The following is an 18,429-nucleotide window of genomic DNA, read 5'->3' on the forward strand; positions in this document are numbered from 1 at the left end:
TTTTCTCTCCTCCCCCACAATGTGTTACTTTGAACAAGTGACAGAGCAGCAAAAAGCTCTAGTGCTCTGGGCAGCTCTAATGCAGTTTCCTTTACAGCATCATACATACCTAAATGGGTACGGAAGCTGCTGTGAACTACGCACAGCCAGGGCTGCATAAAAACTAACCTTTCCCTTCCCACTGACCACTGTTAAATGTCTAGATACCTCACACCTTTATTAAAGAAGGCCTCATAACAGGGCATGAGAGAAGGCTGTTCTCATTCTGCTATCATACTGCTAAGCCCAGGCGTGGGCAAAATGTGGCCCGTGGGCCAGATGTGGTCTGCCAGGCCATTCTATCTGGCCTTTGGGGCCCCTAAAAATTAAGAAAATTAATATTTATCTGTCCCTGGCTGCCTGTAATGTGGCCCTCAAGTTTGCCAAAACTCAGTAAGTGGCCCTCCGCCCAAAATAATTGCCTACCCCTGGCTAAGCCTATAGACAGCATGCACGAGGTCACTGCAGGTAGTAATGAAAACACATGCAAGTGTTTGTCATTGTAAACAACGGCCTCTCTTCCAATGCATATGGATTTTTTCAAATGCTATTTGACCATCTATGAATTTAGAAAATGAAGAGGACAGAGACGGCCATTGGCTTCTACTTGTCTTTACTGAAGCCAGCAGATTTGGCCTATGTGAGTCACTGGCATTGCAGCTAGGAAGCCTTTGATGTAACCAGGACTTGCACTCCCATCCGTTAAAAGCAACTGGGCATTTAAAAATGCAGGTGGTTAATATTCCTGCAATAGGCCAAGCTGCTGAGAAGTCACAGAGACATCCCAGGGGTTCAGGCACTGCTGAGAAAGGAAAGGGAAAGAAGTCAAAGTCAGGGGTGAAGGGGCAGGTGCTGATGGAGAGCGGGAACTGGCAGGTGGGAATTCCCCAGCAGCAGCTGGTGGGGTAGGAGGAGACTGATGGGAAATGCAGTGATTAACAAGCGCAAAACCTGGCAGCCCCACTGTTTTTCATGCACCCGAGTGAGATGAGTGGCTGACATAATGCCAGCTCCCTTGAGTATGTGCGTGGGCTTGAACCAGTTTGTTACATAGCCTCCCTCAACATCATAGCTCCTGGAAAAGTGGGGGGAGAGTAGAAAGGAGAGAAGCCCTTCCAAACAACCTACAGGTTAACTGTTAAAACACATGATAAGGTACCAGAAGCCCAGACCCTTTTATGAAACAAAGTCTCTCCTGACTATAACCAGCAGAGTCGGGTGTTAGGCGTTAGAGAGCACTCAGGCCAAAGGGACAGCTCAAGGAAGGAAGGGCTGGAGGTGCAGTGCCTGCAGTACCAAAGACGGCTGCCATTTATCGTGAATGCTTTGCACTGCCGTAGAGCCAAGCCAGCCTGTTGTGGGGGGACGGGGGTGTCAGCACTCCACTGTGCTAGGTGCTGCACAGATGCTAGGTGCTGCCCAGAGAGCTCTCCTCTTCCAAGTACAGTGGAAAAAAAAATTCCTCTGGGCACACAGATAGCTGGACTGGAGTAAGATAACAATGAAAACTACTGACCTAACCAATGCCACTGACTTATGTACCTGCTAACTGGCTGGAAAAAAGAGCTCACTCTGCACTGCTGTTGCAGCCCCTGCCCAAGAGGTTGCAGCCATGCTTTGAGCACCAACCGCTGCTCTCCTAGAGCACATCAGGCTCTAGCACGATCACTACATGTACCAATAAGACTGGGAACAACACAGCAATTCAAATCCTCCACTGCTGACCAGCACAGGCCCCAAGCTGTTGGAGGGGAAATTCTGGCCTTGTCTACACGAGAAAGTTTTGTATGCTGATATATTTCTATCACATGGACAGGCTTAGTCTGGCACAAGAGGAATATTTTCAGTTGGGAAGAGGTTTAAACTAAACCAAACCCATATATATGTCTACATAGGTAAGCTGAGCTAGTATAATGGTGCTGGTATAACATGCCATGTGGACAGTCTTATCGGGGGGGTGTGTACATGACTGATAAGACTATCTACACAGCATGTTATACCAGCACCATTATACTAGCTCAACTTAGCTGTGTAGACACAAACTTATGGTCAGCTGTCAGCTGAGAAAAGCCTGTGACAGTGGTGCAAGGTTGATTATATCTGGACGGGAGGCAGCCGCACATAAGTGCACAGTCACCACTTCACTACAGTCTCCTTTTGGGATTTCTCTTTTGTGACATGTTAGATTCTTCCCTGCTTGGCTAGCATGACCTGGGTAGAGTCAGCTGATGAGTTAAATTTTGGGAAGGGGAGGTTTTCTGGTTCCCAGAATATTTAGGAATGAGGGCAATTTAGGGGAGAAATGCCTCAGAAGAGCATATTCGGTTGCAAGACTCTGCTTTAATAAGGCAATAAGGAGCTTTGTATAATTAATACAAACCATTAGAAGAAGAAAAAAAAAATTACATGGGCTTCTAACTGTTCAGGTCATTTGACTGTTTTCATATTGGAAGCTAAGTAAGAAGCAATGGCTGGGGGTTAAATGAGCAGAGCCAACCCCCAAACACTGCAGCACAACCCTTGAGTCCTTGACTTGTGATGAAAACTCACGACAATCAGAACACTTCTGCCAACATCAGTTCCTGGAAACACCTCTATTTCTCAAAGTTGAAACACTACAGCCCTAGTGATTCCAGACCAACACAACAAGGATCTTCAAGAAGACATCTCATCAGCTGCCTTCATCACAATATCAGCCACAATCAGTGAGCTAATCAACAAAGAGCTCTGACACCCTGACTGAAAGGCTTTGATGGGGGTGGGCTTTGACGGGGGCGGGCTTTAAACTAGGCTCGTCGGGGGAGGGGGAAGATGAGGGCGGAGGAGACGATGAACTACCAGGCCCAGCAACAGCCAGCGAGCCCAGACCAATGGTCAAAAGGGAGAAACAGGTAAGTGATGGGGGACGGGGCATTGCTGAGACTAGGGGGTCAGTGGGCACAACCGTTGGAGGCCTCAAATGCCTCTACACGAATGCTCGAAGTATGGGGAAGAAGCAGGAGGAACTCGCCCTCCTCCTAGCTGTCACCAGCCCTGACATAGTGGGGATCACAGAAACGTGGTGGGACTCATCGCATGACTGGGCGGTGAGTGTCAAGGGCTATAGGCTATACAGGAGGGACAGGATAGGAAGGAAAGGTGGAGGAGTAGCACTCTACATCAAGGAGGAATATACTTCCTCGTTAATTAGCAAGGGGGTAGAGGGGGGGCACTCTGAGGTGCTCTGGGTTAGAGTAAAAGGCAGTCCAGGGGAGAGAGACTTAACGGTGGGAGTCTACTATAGACCTCCCAACCAGGGAGAAGAGCTCGACCAGGAATTCTTAGGTCAGCTCACAGAGGCAGTGAGGGCTAAGGATGTGGTCATCATGGGGGACCTGAACTTCCCAGACATCTGCTGGGAGGAGCAGTCAGCCAAGTCTGATCGCTCACGTCGGTTCTTAGCCAGAGTGCAGGACCTCCATCTAACCCAGGAGGTGCACAGTCCCACCAGGGGAGACGCCTTGTTGGACCTGGTGCTGGCCACGGGTGATGACCTGGTGAGGGGGCTGCGGGTGATGGGCCACCTGGGAGACAGTGATCATCGCTTGCTGGAATTCACCATCCAGCGTAAGGTGGCAAAGGGCTGCAGCAAGGCAACAGCCCTAGACTTTAGGAGGGCTGACTTCAACAAGCTAAGGAGGATCGTTGGGGAAGCGCTGAGGACCCAGAGGGGAAGGGAATCAGATGTTGAAGGTGAGTGGTTGCTCCTTAAGGAGATGATCCTCCATGCCCAAAGGAAGGTAATCCCAACAAGGGTCAAAGGGAGCAGGAGGGCACATAAACCCCCATGGCTCACTAAGAGCATCCGGGAATGTCTCCTTGCTAAAAGGGAGGCATACACCCAATGGAGAGATGGGGTCATCACCAAGAAGGACTATGTTACAGTCGCCCGAGGATGTAGGGGGGCAGTCAGGAAGGCCAAGGCAGAGATGGAGATAGGACTAGCTTCCCGGATTAAGGACAATAAGAAGTCCTTCTTCAAATACATAGGGGGTAAAAAGAGGGTCCCGGGTAATGTGGGGCCCCTGCAGGACACGATGGGCAACTTAGTCGTCACGCCAGATGACAAAGCTAGCATATTTAACGATTTCTTTGCCTCTGTCTTCCTAAGTAGGGACCAGTTCAGCCACCTCCCTGCTGGGCGCCCCTCGGGCCCCGGGAGAGACACGCCTGGGCCAAGGGTTAGCGAGGAGTTAGTTAGGGTACTTCTGGAGAGGCTGGACGTGTTCAAGTCCGCTGGTCCGGACAATCTTCACCCTAGTTCTACAGGAATTGGCCGAGGTCATTGCGGGACCCCTGGCGCGGCTCTATGAGCACTCGTGGTGCTCTGGCGAGGTGCCGGAGGACTGGAAGAGGGCCAATGTGGTCCCTATCTTCAAAAAGGGAAAAAAAGAGGACCCGGGAAATTACAGGCCAGTTAGTCTTACCTCAATCCCGGGTAAGCTCTTTGAAAAAATTATCCTGGCACACATCCAGGAGGGCCTTGCGGGGGAATGCATGCTCAGGGGCAACCAACATGGGTTCATCAGTGGCAGGTCTTGTCAGACCAACCTGGTGGCCTTTTACGATCAGGTCACCAAATCATTAGACGCAGGGGTTGCTGTGGATGTAGTCTTTCTGGACTTCCGGAAGGCTTTCGACACTGTCTCTCACCCTGTCCTCATCAAAAAGCTGGGAGACTGTGGTGTCGCCAACTGGTTGGAGGGCCGCACCCAGAGGGTGGTAGTGGATGGGTTCTTCTCGACCTGGAAGGACGTGGGCAGTGGGGTGCCGCAGGGCTCGGTCCTCGGGCCCGCACTGATCAACATCTTCATCAGTGACTTGGATGAGGGGGTAGAAAGCACCCTGTTCAAGTTTGCTGATGACACTAAGATGTGGGGGGATGTGGGTGCACTAGAAGGGTGCAATAGGCTACAAGCTGACCTTGACAGGTTGCAACGGTGGGCGGATGAGAATAGGATGGGGTTTAACACTGATAAGTGCAAGGTGTTGCACATGGGGAGGAAGAACCGGCACCACACTTACAGGTTGGGGAACTCCCCTCTTGCCAGCACGGAGACGGAAAAGGATCTTGGAGTCGTCATTGACTCCACGATGAACATGGGCCGGCAGTGTGGGGAGGCAGTCAAGAAGGCCAACCGTACCCTGTCATGCATCCACAGATGCATCTCCAGCAGGTCCAGGGAGGTGATCCTCCCCCTCTATGCGGCACTGGTCAGGCCGCAGCTGGAGTACTGCGTCCAGTTCTGGGCGCCACACTTCAAGAGGGACGTGGACGATATGGAAAGAGTTCAGAGGAGGGCCGCTCGTATGATCAGGGGTCAGCAGGGCAGGCCTTATGAGGAGAGGCTACGGGACCTGAACCTGCTTAGCCTCCACAAGAGAAGGTTAAGGGGGGACCTTGTGGCCTGCTACAAACTGGTCAGGGGGGATCAGCAGGTATTGGGGGAGTCCCTGTTCCCCCGTGCACTGCCAGGAGTGACCAGGAATAACGGTCACAAGCTGGCGGAGGGTAAGTTTAGATCAGATATTAGGAGGCGCTACTTCACAGTCAGGGCGGCTAGGGCCTGGAACCAGCTTCCAGGGGAAGTGGTGCAGGCTCCTAGCCTGGGGATTTTTAAAAGGAAGTTAGATGAGCACCTTGCCGGGGTCATCTGACCCCGGTGCTCTTTCCTGCCAAGGCAGGGGGTCGGACTAGATGATCTACCTAGGTCCCTTCCGACTCTAGCTACTATGAAACTATGAAACTATGACAGTAACAGGTAAGTCAGTGAGAGTGGAATGAGGGCAACAATGTTACTTTTTTTTTTAAGGGTCCCAATTCTTCCAAAATCTCATCTCCGTTGCAGCATTTTCCCTCTGTCTGCATTGTAGGAGAGGCTGGTGCACTGTCCGGGTCACATGGGTAGATCAGTTGTGAACACAAGAGCACCTCCTCACCCCCTCCCCTATCTTGTCTTGCTCTTTTCACTAACCCATAAAGAGAAGCCATTGCCAACCAGTTCTCCCAGCCTCCCACCACCTCAGACAAGACACCATCGCTGGCACCTCAGTCTGAAACATTCTCCTGCCCACAAGCACTTACACTCCAGCTTATCCTCAGCCCGCCCCCTTTCCAGCAGCGACAGGTAACAGACAATGTCCTTCAAGTACACTACAGGAGCCACTGGGGCTGGCGGGTGTGCGTTGGCTGTTTTCAAAGAGTTGTGAGTCTTTCGGAGGCTGAAAGGTAGCCTCTTCTCCAAGCTCCTTGCGCCTGTAGGAGGAAAGGAGATAATTAATGACCGCCCCCAGTTGCCAGCTTACTCCCTTACTGCTCTTTCCTGAGTGACCTACCCCTGGCCAAGGTGTCATGTGTTGTGTGCACAGTGGTGCTTGGACACGACTGAAATAATGGGTGAAACCTCCACTCTTGTGGCATTTCTAGAGTCTAGAACTGGGAAGTGCAGATGTGGGCAAAGCAAAATGCACAAAAAACCCAAATAGGTCAAGCCTTCTTCTGGCCCAAGGGAAGTCTTCGGAGGCTAGATTAAGTCTGGGTTGGCTCAGCCTGTAGCCATGCTGCTTTGCCCAGCTTCAAGTATGACAGGCACACACCTGCTTCAACTCCTTTCCCAGTGGACACCACAGAGCTGGAGGGTGGCATGACTTTCGGTCACTAGTGGACCAATGGCTTAAGGATATAAAACAGCCTTTCTGGCAACCCACACAGAGACCAGGGGGCTGACTGCCCATGACATTCCCCTCTCCAAGTTTGCCCTTGGTGCAATCAGACTCCTGTTTGCATTCACCCCAGGACATAACTGAGGAAATTAAAACGAAAACAAGAGGCAGCTGGCTGGCTTGCATGCTCAGTGACCGAGAAGCCAGGGCACAGACCATCATGCCCCACACTCTTAGCACAGCAGGGCTTTACCCTTCAGTAGACAGTTCAATCTGGCATCTAGGGATATGTCCAAACCTCACCCCCCTCCAGTGTTCATCGCTGGCATAAGCACAACTTGAGGCGATGGTGAGTCACTTTAATATCCCCTCACTCCCCAGCAGCCCTGCTGTCAGGTAATTAAGACATTGACTGACGGTGTCTCAGCAGGACAGGATTTGTGTCCTGAGCCTCAAGTGAAGGTGATGAGATGGTATGGAGCCCGCTGTGTTTGAAATGTAACTGCTGTTCCCTCAGGGGATGAACAGACTGTGCAGCTATCTCAGGTCATTTGCTTTTAAAAATGCAGGCCCTGTCTAAAAAGCCAGCAGGAATATCAAACACTAGGGCCCTGAGAACAGACCCCCAGAGAGCTCTGGGTGCTCCAATCAGTCCCAACCCATGCCGATAAGGAGTTTACACGCTCATCTCTAGCCTCTGTGTAAAATGGTGCACTTTTGAGGCTCCCTGAATGTAGGTTTTCCAATGCCAGCCTCACAGAGTCTACATCCCAGTTTCCCTGGGCAGTCACGACAACTGGCACAGCCTCAGGTCACTGCAATCGTTCCCCTTTATTTGAAAGTGATGGGAGAAAGCAAAACATGGTAGCCAAAATGACCCAAGACTGGACTGGTGAAAAGTCAGGAAGAGCCATGGACAGTGAGGCCTGAGCAGGGCAACAGAGAGGTGGGTTAAAGTTTACCTGGAGATTGCGGGTTGAGCAGAGACCCAGAGGAGATCTTTGAAGACCCTGAGGAGTTGTGGGCAGAGGGGGTGCCGGCAGTGGATTTCTGAGAGGATGACCTGGACCAGCTGGGAGAGGCGTTCCCAATGGCACTGTTGTTGGCAATAGGTGCAGGGGTCAGAGTGGCTGGTGGCTGGTCTGTCAGATTAGCTTGGGAGCTCCTGGACTCCGGAGTGTGTCTTCCCAAGGCACTTAAGAGAGTTTTCCCATTCATCCCTGCAACACAGACACATGAATGTGGAGAGCAGGCTGTGAAGGATACCTCCCCCGCCCCACAGAAGAGCTCTGCAGGGCAAAACACAGCACCAAGCCCCAGCAGCTCTGGGCTTTGGAAACCCATCTCAGGACAGCTGTCTTGGGCAATGTCTCTCACTCCGTGTCTTTGCCCTTTGGATTCGTCTGACTAGTCACTGACTGAGTGCTAAACATAAGAGGGCTACAGCCCAGCCCACTGCTTCTCCCTGTCTCTGAGTTACAGCTCCCAACTCTGCCACCTCCTGAGCATGGCTGAGAGGAGATCTGGTAGGGCTGCAGTGACAGCAGCCTGTTGTGCTGTCCTGGGACACTGGCCAAAGCAGCTTGGGCTTTCAGTGCCTTGGTCTCCTATCTTAGCCTCCCTCCCCACTTCCAGAGGGACTGCTGCAGAGCGAAAGGGGCAGGCTGCCTTGGTGCCTTTGAGATACTGGAGGAGCAGAGAAGAGGCAACCTGGGAGAACAGCTGCTCCAAGACAGCGGGGCAGGAGTGAAGAGGCCATTATGGAAAAATCCTACAGAACATAATAGGGAAAACCATGGAGTTCATTCATTGAGACTGACATCCTCTAAACTACTCTGCAGTCACCCTGGGACAGCCTGCAGGGAGAGAATGCTCCTGGATATGCTGTGGGATGACTGCCATGGCCCAGAAATAACATGTTATTTCTCATAAACAATTAGAAGCTAGACAGGGAGACAGAAAATCTGCCTGGGGGGATTTTTTTTAGCCGAACTGGTCCCTGGCTTCTATACCAAACAGGGTTTAGACAGCTACCACTTCCCCCTGGCTTCAGGTGTTTGAACAGAAGTCTTTCTACCATGCTGCCACTTGGCCAGGAGGCGGCACTGCTCAGACAGGAGAGTCAGCCTTCCCATGAACTGGCTTTTTGCAGGGCCAAAGAAGATCCCTGAGGGGAGCTGAGTTGAGAGACAGTTGGGCTCCACTTCCAGGTATCACAGAATTACAGAGGAGTGTGCCTAGAAGGGACCTCCACAACTCACATCTAATCCAACCCCCTGCCTGAGGCAGGATCAGCCCTATCCAGAACTCACCATCCCTATCTCAAACTCACAAAATAGACTGGGTTAGAAAAAAGGGTTACAGGTTAGATTCACAACCCCCAGCTCTACAAGTGAGCTAGACACAGAAGGGGTGGGGAGGAGGGAGAGGCATTATCTTTCACCCCAGGGCATGGACATCGCAACACTCACCAGGGCAGTGGGGCACTTGGTTCTAGTTCCCACCGCAGCGAATACTCAAGTGTTTTATACAAAAGCAGGACAGCATCAATAGGAATGAATAAGAGCCACACACCCTAGAAAAGCCCATAAGGGTCCTCTTCTGGGAAGTGGGAGATATAGGTTCAAACCCCTCACAGTAAAGAGGAAGTGGAACTGGGGTCTTCCACATCCCAGATGAACACACCACTGGCCTACCAAGTTAAAGCACATGGTGGCTGCTGCTCCTGTCACTGTCCCTTTTCTGAATGGTGCCAGTCTAGCCTCTTGCTTTCCTTGTGGCCTTAGAAATGGAAATGAAGCATGTTGCTTTGGGTCAAATGAAGTGCTTGGGTGTATTGTTTTGGCCAAAAATATACCCAAATCATTTCAGTTTGGACTGAACCAGGGTTTTTAAAAAATTTTTTCAGTTTGACTCCAAACTTGACAAGACTATCTGCACATTTAAAAATCCCTGCTGGACCTGCAGCCTCCAAAAGTGAACCAGAACCCCTTCTTGTACTGCCAGCAGTCAGGAAAAGATCTAGCCAGTTTGGGAAAAATGACTCTTCCCATCTTCTTCTGTACTCATCTGTCTTTGGCTTTACATTTCCCTGCACTGCAAGACAGGTACCCAAATCTGCAAGACATTCAGCCCTGTGCACCAAACCTTACACACCTGTCCCTTGCATGAACTGGAGCAATGGATGTTTTTGTGCAATACATAATCCAGTCACTAGATGTCTCAGTGTGCTGTAAAGCATGACAAGGTAGACAAAGGGTAAACAAGGGAGACAAAGTTGGAACCTGAGCTGAACAGATCTTGTTTGTTTTTATCATTTGGTCACCTTCTTTAAAAAAACACTTCCTCTCTCAGATGCACTGGATCCCACAAATTGTGTAATTAGTCACAAAAACACAATAGGTACCTGTGACAGGGGCGCAGGCCACTTCGGTCTGAATGGAGATGCCCGTGTCGATGGACTTTGACTCTGAATCCATACAAGAACCAACATAAATAAATAAATAAATATCATGAATTCATCTTCAAACATTTGAACATGAGAAACAGCTGAAGTGCTTCATCCCTTATCTTTCACTCTACCTCCCCCATCCTGGAAAAAAATAAAATGAAAAACTAGAGCACTTAGTGAAAGGCTGTACATAAGGACTTCTACCAAAGTTCAGTTGCTTCGAAGAGTCACACAGTCATAGATACATGAATTAATCCACAACCAAAGGTTCCTTTGGTGATGTCATTTATTGAAAAGCTATATAGGAAGGAAAGATGTTAGTCTGAGGGAAAGAACCTTTTCTTCAATCAAATACACACCAGCTTAAGTGGAAGGATCCTCCCTCTGGTACATTAAGCATTAACTTTATTCTGCTCTGAAGATATAAAATAAACCTAATAATTTGGCACTGGGAGCCAGATTTTCTGGCCTGAAAAGTGCAGTACTGCTGGAGCTGTTCAGAGGGGACATGGCCAGAATGCACTTTGAATACTATGCCTACCCAATCTTTCCACTATACCAGAATGCAGTCCCCATGCTTGGGTGTGGGGCATACACTATGTCCCCTGTGATATGCAGTAGTTGCCACATTCTCAGGACCACCACCAGGATCTGCATGATGATGCCTGCCGCATGCGTCCTTCATCCTTGACAGCCACATTATACCCAGTGGGGCCTGAAGGTGGGTATGCTGGATGCTGGGACGCCTTGAAGCCATCTTTGCATCTTTGAGGCTGGATGTGAAAGCAATGCAGAGCCTCCAGCGGGCAAGCTCTGACTGCACAGCTTCTCCATGATGCAGATCACTAGGATCATTTTGAACATATGCTCCAAACCTCCCACTGGCCCACAGTCTGCTTCCCCTGCCAGCTGATGACTTTGGTCCTGACCTCCAAAGCCATTCATAGATCAGGTGCCAACTACAGCAGAGCCTTATAAGTCCCTAATCCTCTGATACAATGCAGCCCACTCAACCCCAAGATAAAGCAAGTGGGGGCTAGGGACAAGACAGTCTCTGCTGTGGGGATCTAGCCATGCTAGACTTTTCAGATGCAATCAGGTGAGTTCAGACCATGCAGGAAATACTAGCAGTCTTCCTCTTGATACAGCTTCTTCCACCATCCCCAGAGCTACATCAGCCACCTACTTAAGCTCCCATTCAGAACTCCCTAGCTCTGTGGAAGCCCTGGAAACTGAGGAGAACAAGAGAGAAGGGCTCTTGCTTTGTCTACCTACTGCATGTAGAAGTTATGGAAAATCTACCAGGAACATCAACTGTAACGAGTGCTCTGGCTACAGACTGAGTACAGGGCCACCTTGAGGGTACAGAGACCCTGGACACATCAGCTGGGTTGTCTCTCCTTGGCTGTGGGTCAACAGAACTGGTTCACCATCATATTCCAATAGGTTAAAAAAAAATCAGTCAATAGATGCATCCTTCACATCCTCATTTCTAACAACCTCGGTGCATGCATATGTCCGGGCAGCCAGACGATTGCATTATTGAAACATCAAAGAGGGAATCAAAGGGATTTGGAGAATGAAGCTCACACCCCCAGTACTATTCAGGGCCTGCTAGACAAACACACTGAACAAACAGACACCTACAAAGTGCATAAATCAGAGTTTGAAAGCCTGAAGGGAACTGAAGATCATTGAAACTGACTTGTCTGTTACTGGCCAGACAGTTCCACCCGTGAAGGATGCTAACTTCTATATCTAATTCATTTAACTACCCCTTGTCTGGTTGCAAACAGCATTGGGAATGGCTGGTGACTGCATCAGATGCTGCTGTGGGGAGCAGGTAGGGCTGGGGATATCACAGGAATAGGATACATGTTGCTCACCGAGTGCATTGAGCTGAGAGACGCTAGAACTTTGCTGCTGCGGCTCTGGGGAATACTGGCAGACCTTGCGTTTGAAGGACATGAAAAGGTGCTGGCAAAGCTCCTCTGGGATATCCACCTCCAGGTACGTCTTCATGAAGAGCCAGAAGCCCTCATAGTCGATGGGCTATGGAGAAGCAAAGGATGCCATTAGAAATGCCCTGCCTCCTCATGGGACCCCCCACAGCAAGGACAGAGACACCTTTGCCTCCTCTGCACAATGTTTGACCTGTGCAGAAACATGGCCTTTCTCCTGAGGCAATAACCAGGAAAGAACAAAACGGTTTTCCTGCCTTTGCAAGTGTCTTCTGCAAAGGGCACGCAAAACAGGGAACTGCTGGCCCAGACGGGAAGCAGCAAAAGGAGCTTTGGGAACACGTGTCGCTGTTTCATAGGAACCTCTCAACGCTCTGCTGTGGGAGGTTTCTCATGTGGACAGCACCTGCTCTGTGCTGCTTCTTTTCCCCAGGATTTCAACTCCTGTGGTTGGACAGGACCACTTTGAACTCCTCCGTGTTCAGCCTCTGACTCTGAAACCCTTCCCGTGATGGGTCACATGCCAGGCATCCAGGGGCAGCCACCTTGCTAGGCAGCACAGCAAGGATTCACAAGGAATGAGGGCTGTGTAACTGCTTTCACTCCCCTCTGCATCCCAGCAGAAGAGCACCAGGTGAAGGTAGCAGTCACACTCTCCACTTTGGCTGTGTCACATGTGAGCTCTCAGCACGGGGCTGCCCAGAGCCCCTGCTTTCCTATGGCTCGGGATCATCACTGCTCTTCCTTGACTTTCCCCAGCTGCTCAATTCAGGGAAGGGTGAACAGCAGCAGCATCTACCTCTAGGCTCTGGAGCTGTGCAAGAGCAGGGGCTCTAGCCAGCCCTGACTCCAAACAACGTCACTGGCCACACTGAGCAGGAGCCTGCTCTGACCAGGCAGTGAGTTCAGAGCTCACTGGACATGTGACACAGCCATGGGGGCAGGGGGCCCAGCACTCCCTTCCTGGATCCACCGATACCCCCCCAATTTTTCCCATTCACCCCAGGAGAGAGGTCTCTGCTCACCAGCATGCAATGTGCTCTCTGAGCTGACTGTTTCCTAGCTCTGTCTATCCCCAGCTTTTTTAGTCCATGCCAGAAATGCAAGACTAGACCCTCCTTGAGACATACCCCACCAAGGTCATTTTGTCATCATGCCAGGACTCTGCTGGTTACACTGGGTCTGAGCTGGGCCAGGGAAGAATGACCCCACTCTGCACTTCCCTTCCTGGGGCAGGACAAGTGCCCTGTCTTGGCCCGTCTCTCTACACGCCTCATCTGTCCTCAGAAGAAGAATCCTTGGCCCCATCCTTCTCCTTGGTCATACTGAAAAAGGTGAGGGGATGTGAGGAACATTCGGGTTCCCTCTCCCCATGGCCGCTCTTGGAGCTGGAGACTGGCACACTGGGGTGGCTGGCACCACAGAAAAGGAGCCAGTGCTAACTGCCCAGTATCCCTCTGGTCCTGATGGAGAGAAGCCCTTGACACAGTTCCTGCCATGCCTGTTTTGTAGGCAGTGGGTATAATCCTCCCACTCCAAAGCCTTTCCCTGTGCCATGGTCCCTTTGGAGATAATACACAAAGGATTTTGCTGCACACTGATTCAGGTAAAAAGTAGCTCCATCAGGGCTGGCTCAGAGAGTACTGAGCACAGACCCCCCACCCCCAGATGGTTTCCCTAGGGACTGAAATTTCTCACCCTGGGTCTCAACTTTGAGGGTGGATTTCTAAGCCAAGCCTTTCAAGGTAGCTAGATGGGGGCAGAAATAGTAGAGGCATAAATAAGATAAAGGCAGTGCAATGAAGGCCAGATTTCAACTGCCACATTGAACTAGCACAGAGCGAGACCTCAGTCTCACAAGGGCAGACTGCCACAACCACGTGAAACCCCACTGAACCCAGCGCGCTCCGTGCACAGACAGGAGTCTGACTCTGTGGAGCCAGTCGGAGCATCAGGGCCTTTTCTTGGTCTCTTCTCATGACCCACTGGCTCATCATTCAGCCAAGCTGTTTTAATCTTTCCTCATAAATCAATTCCTCCAGGCTCCTGCCTTCTGTTCTCACTAAATCTCAGCCACAGTCCTACTTTAACTCAGTTTTCTGCATTTAATTATATATAAATAAATTACCCAAATCGATTTGCCACTTAACATTTCATTATGATGTGCCTGTGGTACCTAGGCAAGAAAATCTCCATTAACGGGAGCACGGTACCCAATAGCTCATGTCACAGTGGAGTGAAATTGCGCCCATGTAGAAGGATATTTCTGGAAAGCTAAAGCCCTGCTAAAATATTTAATGACTTCTGTTCTCCACAGCGTGACTTCACTCTGCAGCTCAGGAGATAACCTTGCTTCTGTAAATCACTATCCACATTACTCTAGGCAAGAGTTTTCAAACTGCACAACGAGGAAGATGCCCAGAGTGGGTTTTGTGGTGGAACATGCAGACCCCGTTTCTGGGCTGGCAGGGACATACTGAAACCCCCTGGGCTGAGAAAGAGCAAAACTGTCTGTCTCTACAGCCCAGACACCAGGGCAGGGGGAGGCATGCCTGTGACAAGGCCCCTTACCACCTCCCACTCTTTGTGGGAGCTCAGATGTTAGTGAACAGCAGAAGGCCGAGGGTGGCTGGGAAGCCGGGGTGTTTGACTTGCTGTCTCTTGCTTGTATGGAAGGGAGCAATGAAGGGAGTTTCTCTGCTGTTTAGGTCCTCATAAGACCAGTCCTCCTGGGGTTTGCCCCCTTCTCCTATGGGGAGCTGCTTGCCATAGGGACATGTGGGGTGGGTGGGATGTGGTTACCCTAGTAGCACCCCCAGCTGAACATGCAGAAGAAGCCAGCATGCAAAGCAGGAGCTAACAGCCAGCCACACACCAAAACCACAGAGACAAGCAGCAGCCAGGTCTCTTACTTGGTTCAAGGTGTCTTGCTTCTGCAGGAAAAAAACCCAAAGAAAACAGAGAGGAGAGTTTAGTGAGAAGGGGAAAGGAAGAGCACAGACTGCACTGGGGTTGAGGGGGAGTCTCCCCTGCAGAAACACCCCATGCAGGGAGGCACTGAACTAGCTCATTGCAAATCCCATGCCCTGAAAACCCCACCTGCTGGCTGCCCAACTGGCAGAGGGTGGGCTGCAATCAGCCTGTAAAGGGGTTGACTTGCAACCCAGGGGTTCCCACCCAGGTGACACTCCTCCTCATCACCCCTGCGGCAGCTGCTGCTGGCTACAGGCTGCCTTGCTCTCTTTCAGCTTGCACTTTCTGCCATGCCCCCAGGTTACTAGCAAAGCAAACCTATAGCTCTTTTGGTTACAGAGAAAAGACCAAGAATGTAGGAGGACAGTGCCCTAAAAATCTCATCCCAAGGAGCCCAATAAAAGAGCCCTGATCTTCCTACACAGTCACTTGCCTTGTAGGTGAAGACTGCAAGCCTGGGGATCACGCTCCTGCAATGCTTGAGCTTGGTCAAAGTGGAGGAGGGGAGCAGAGAGGCCTTTAGAGAGTTCACATATGAACATAACCACATGGTGGTTCTGCTGATCCCACCAGTTTCCTGCCCAGACCTGGGCTCTATGCTGAGCTGCCCAAGCTCTGGGAACCTATGTGGTTTGCTGTGCTGGAGCTCTCACCCATGCTCTGGGTGCTGCTCTGCTCCTGGAGCTCACTCTGGTGAGTGCTGTCTGCTCTGCCCAGTACCTGTGTGCCAGGTAGGCCCAGGGAGAAGTGCCAGACCGAAGATGCAGCAGGGAGCTGGCAGCACGAGCATCATGGGTATGCTCAGGGGTGGGGATTGTGGGAAAGGGCTGGAAGGTGGAACAGGGGAGGAAGGTCAGATGGGAAGGACCAAGGATAGAAAGAGGGGATGAGGCGGTGGTGGTCAGGAGAAGACAGCTGGGGGGAGCCATGCCTGGGACGAAACAGAAGGCTGAGAGAACACAATGAGGGAATGGCTTGCCAGCAGGGCAGGGGAGTGAGGACAAACAGCCCAAGGGAAAGGAGAGGAAGCACAGCAACCATCCAGCAAACAAACCTGAAGCCAGACACTGGGCCCCACCATTCCCAGTTCCACACTGCAAGGCAATGGCTTGGCCGACCCCCTGGTTCTCACCCTGGGGCTCAAGACCGTCTGCCTTCCTTTATAGTTGAGTGGGTTCCAGGTGCAGTGGCCCTGGCACTTTCCCAGGCCGGGACCTACAGTGACAACTGGGACCTCGGCCCTCACAAACTCGCCAGGTAAAGAGGATGTGTTTTCCCAACAGCAGGGGGGCAGGGCTGTCCCTCTGGTCCCCAGAACTCAGTACATGAGGATGTATTTCTGATTAGGCCAGTACCCATGCCCCAGAAGTCTTAGTGGAATTGTAGGTGTGTTAGTAGCTGGAAACTGTCACAAAATGACCCTGACATCCCAGACACACATAGAGCCTGGTGCATTTATGTAGGTGTTTATGCCACACATCACTGCAGCCTCTGACCACTGCTCAGACATCCACTATCTTGTGCAGAAAATGGGTTGTCAGGATGGGGCCCCCAGCAGAGACAAACTGGCAGACCTCCAGTAAAGGTGCCATAATTGCACCTGTTCATACCATCCAAAGCCTGGCACCGGAGCATTCCCCTTGGCAAAACAGCTTTCCTCACCCTGACAGCAATAAAGCATGAGTCAGTAACTTCAATCATTTAACTTCGCCAGTGATGGAAGTGTTCTGGTGGCATTCCCATCACCAGCACACTGTAATCACCCAGAACTGCAGGACTGGTTGCCTTTGCTGCTCCAACCAGAGTTTGCAGCACATAAATAGAAACCTCGGTGCTGCTCTGCTGACATCGCTGCACATACCCTCCAGCACAAATGCATGACTCACCAGAGCCCCAGTTTCCAAATATTTTCTTGTCTCACCTATGCTATTTTTCAGACCTCTGCATAATGAAGGACCTTTATGACAGCACAGTTGCAGGTAACTTAGAGTGAGTAGCAAGCAATATCTTAGATAAAAAGACTCTATTGAGAGAAGAGGGCAGCTGATGGGCTGGGGTCAGCTAGTCCAGTACCAAAGGGCCAGATTTGCCACAGGGAACTAAGTGTGGGATCACTTGCTTTGTTAGGTGCCCTGGTGCCCAGTGGAGTTCACAGCCCTGAGTTTGGTGCCTGGGCTCTTGCTAGGAGCCATGGGACAAGATAGGTCATGAATGGGATTCCCACAAGCTAGTACACCGAGCAAGCAGACCCCCAGATCCAGCCAGTAGGAAATTCTGAGCAAGGGGAGGAACCCAAGCCCCACCCATTACAGTGCAAAAGCACCTGACTCTGGGTTGGAAGGAGGCACCTCCATCCACTTGGCCAGAGCCAATACAGCCTAGTGATTAGGGCCCTGCACCCTGGAGACCCAGGGAGAGACTGGGAAAGCCTCTCTTTCAGAATATTCTCTAGCCCAGCAGTCCGGAGACTTGCTAGAGGTGTGGGAGAGAAAGCAGAGGGGTTAAATCAAGTCTCCTACGGCTCAGGTGAGGGCTCTAACCATTGAGCATCCCTGTAAAGGGGGAATCCTCCTCCCCTGGCTGTCCTGTATGAGTGTCTGTGTGCTCAAAATGCACCTGTGGAGTTGGATTCTTCATGTGAGAGACCAGCCACCACCTTATTTGTGAGCCTGTGGTGGAAGAGGCATGGGGTAGATGCTGATGGTGTTATCAAGATCTAGGCAACATAAAACACAGGAGCCTATGAGACTTTACCATGGACTTTTGATGTCTCCAGATTTAGGCAGCAGCTGCAGGAGGAAGGTTTTGCAAATGTTGCCAGTGTCTAAATACTAGACATGGGCACCTATCTGCCCTTAATCTAACCCAAGATGGACTTCTTGGCTAGGTTTATTGCAGGACTTCATTCCTAGACCCTATTTTGCTCAGGTTACAAGTATACAACTAAACCTTTATAAATATATAAAACCAAGCTTATGATATAGCTCAGGCCTTTAGCAGCTGTCTGTACAGCTGTGCCTCTTCAGAGACATTCTCCTCGCACCTCCTCAGCTTTCTTTCCCCTCCCATTGTGACTGAATATTGACGATAACAGGTGACAGGTAGCAACAAGCAGCATCAAGTTGTAGGGGGAGACTGGGATCTAACAGCATGCTGAAAGGGTCCATATTAAATCCAATCTTAATTAACACTCCTTAAACCCTAAGAATTGCAGTTAAGTGAAACACTAATGAGTCTTGCAAATCCTCCAGAACTTGGAAGTGTTGGGAAGACCAACGAGACACAGGAATAATGCAAAGGAAC

The 18,429-nt window shown here is 50.8% G+C and overlaps 1 protein-coding gene across 1 annotated transcript in view; it reads right to left on the reverse strand.

Annotated features, from left to right (window-relative positions):
• DGKG (diacylglycerol kinase gamma) overlaps positions 1-18,429 on the reverse strand; it is a 165,511-nt gene that overhangs the window by 108,344 nt on the left and 38,738 nt on the right. The window contains 4 exon segments of the mRNA XM_090052006.1: positions 6,164-6,334; positions 7,704-7,961; positions 10,148-10,210; positions 12,079-12,244. Of these exon segments, the coding sequence (XP_089908132.1) occupies positions 6,164-6,334; positions 7,704-7,961; positions 10,148-10,210; positions 12,079-12,244 (658 nt within the window).

The sequence above is a fragment of the Crocodylus siamensis genome, chromosome 6 (genome assembly GCF_052110815.1).
Source record: "Crocodylus siamensis isolate JL-2025a chromosome 6, ASM5211081v1, whole genome shotgun sequence".
Classification (NCBI taxonomy): Eukaryota; Metazoa; Chordata; order Crocodylia; family Crocodylidae; genus Crocodylus; species Crocodylus siamensis.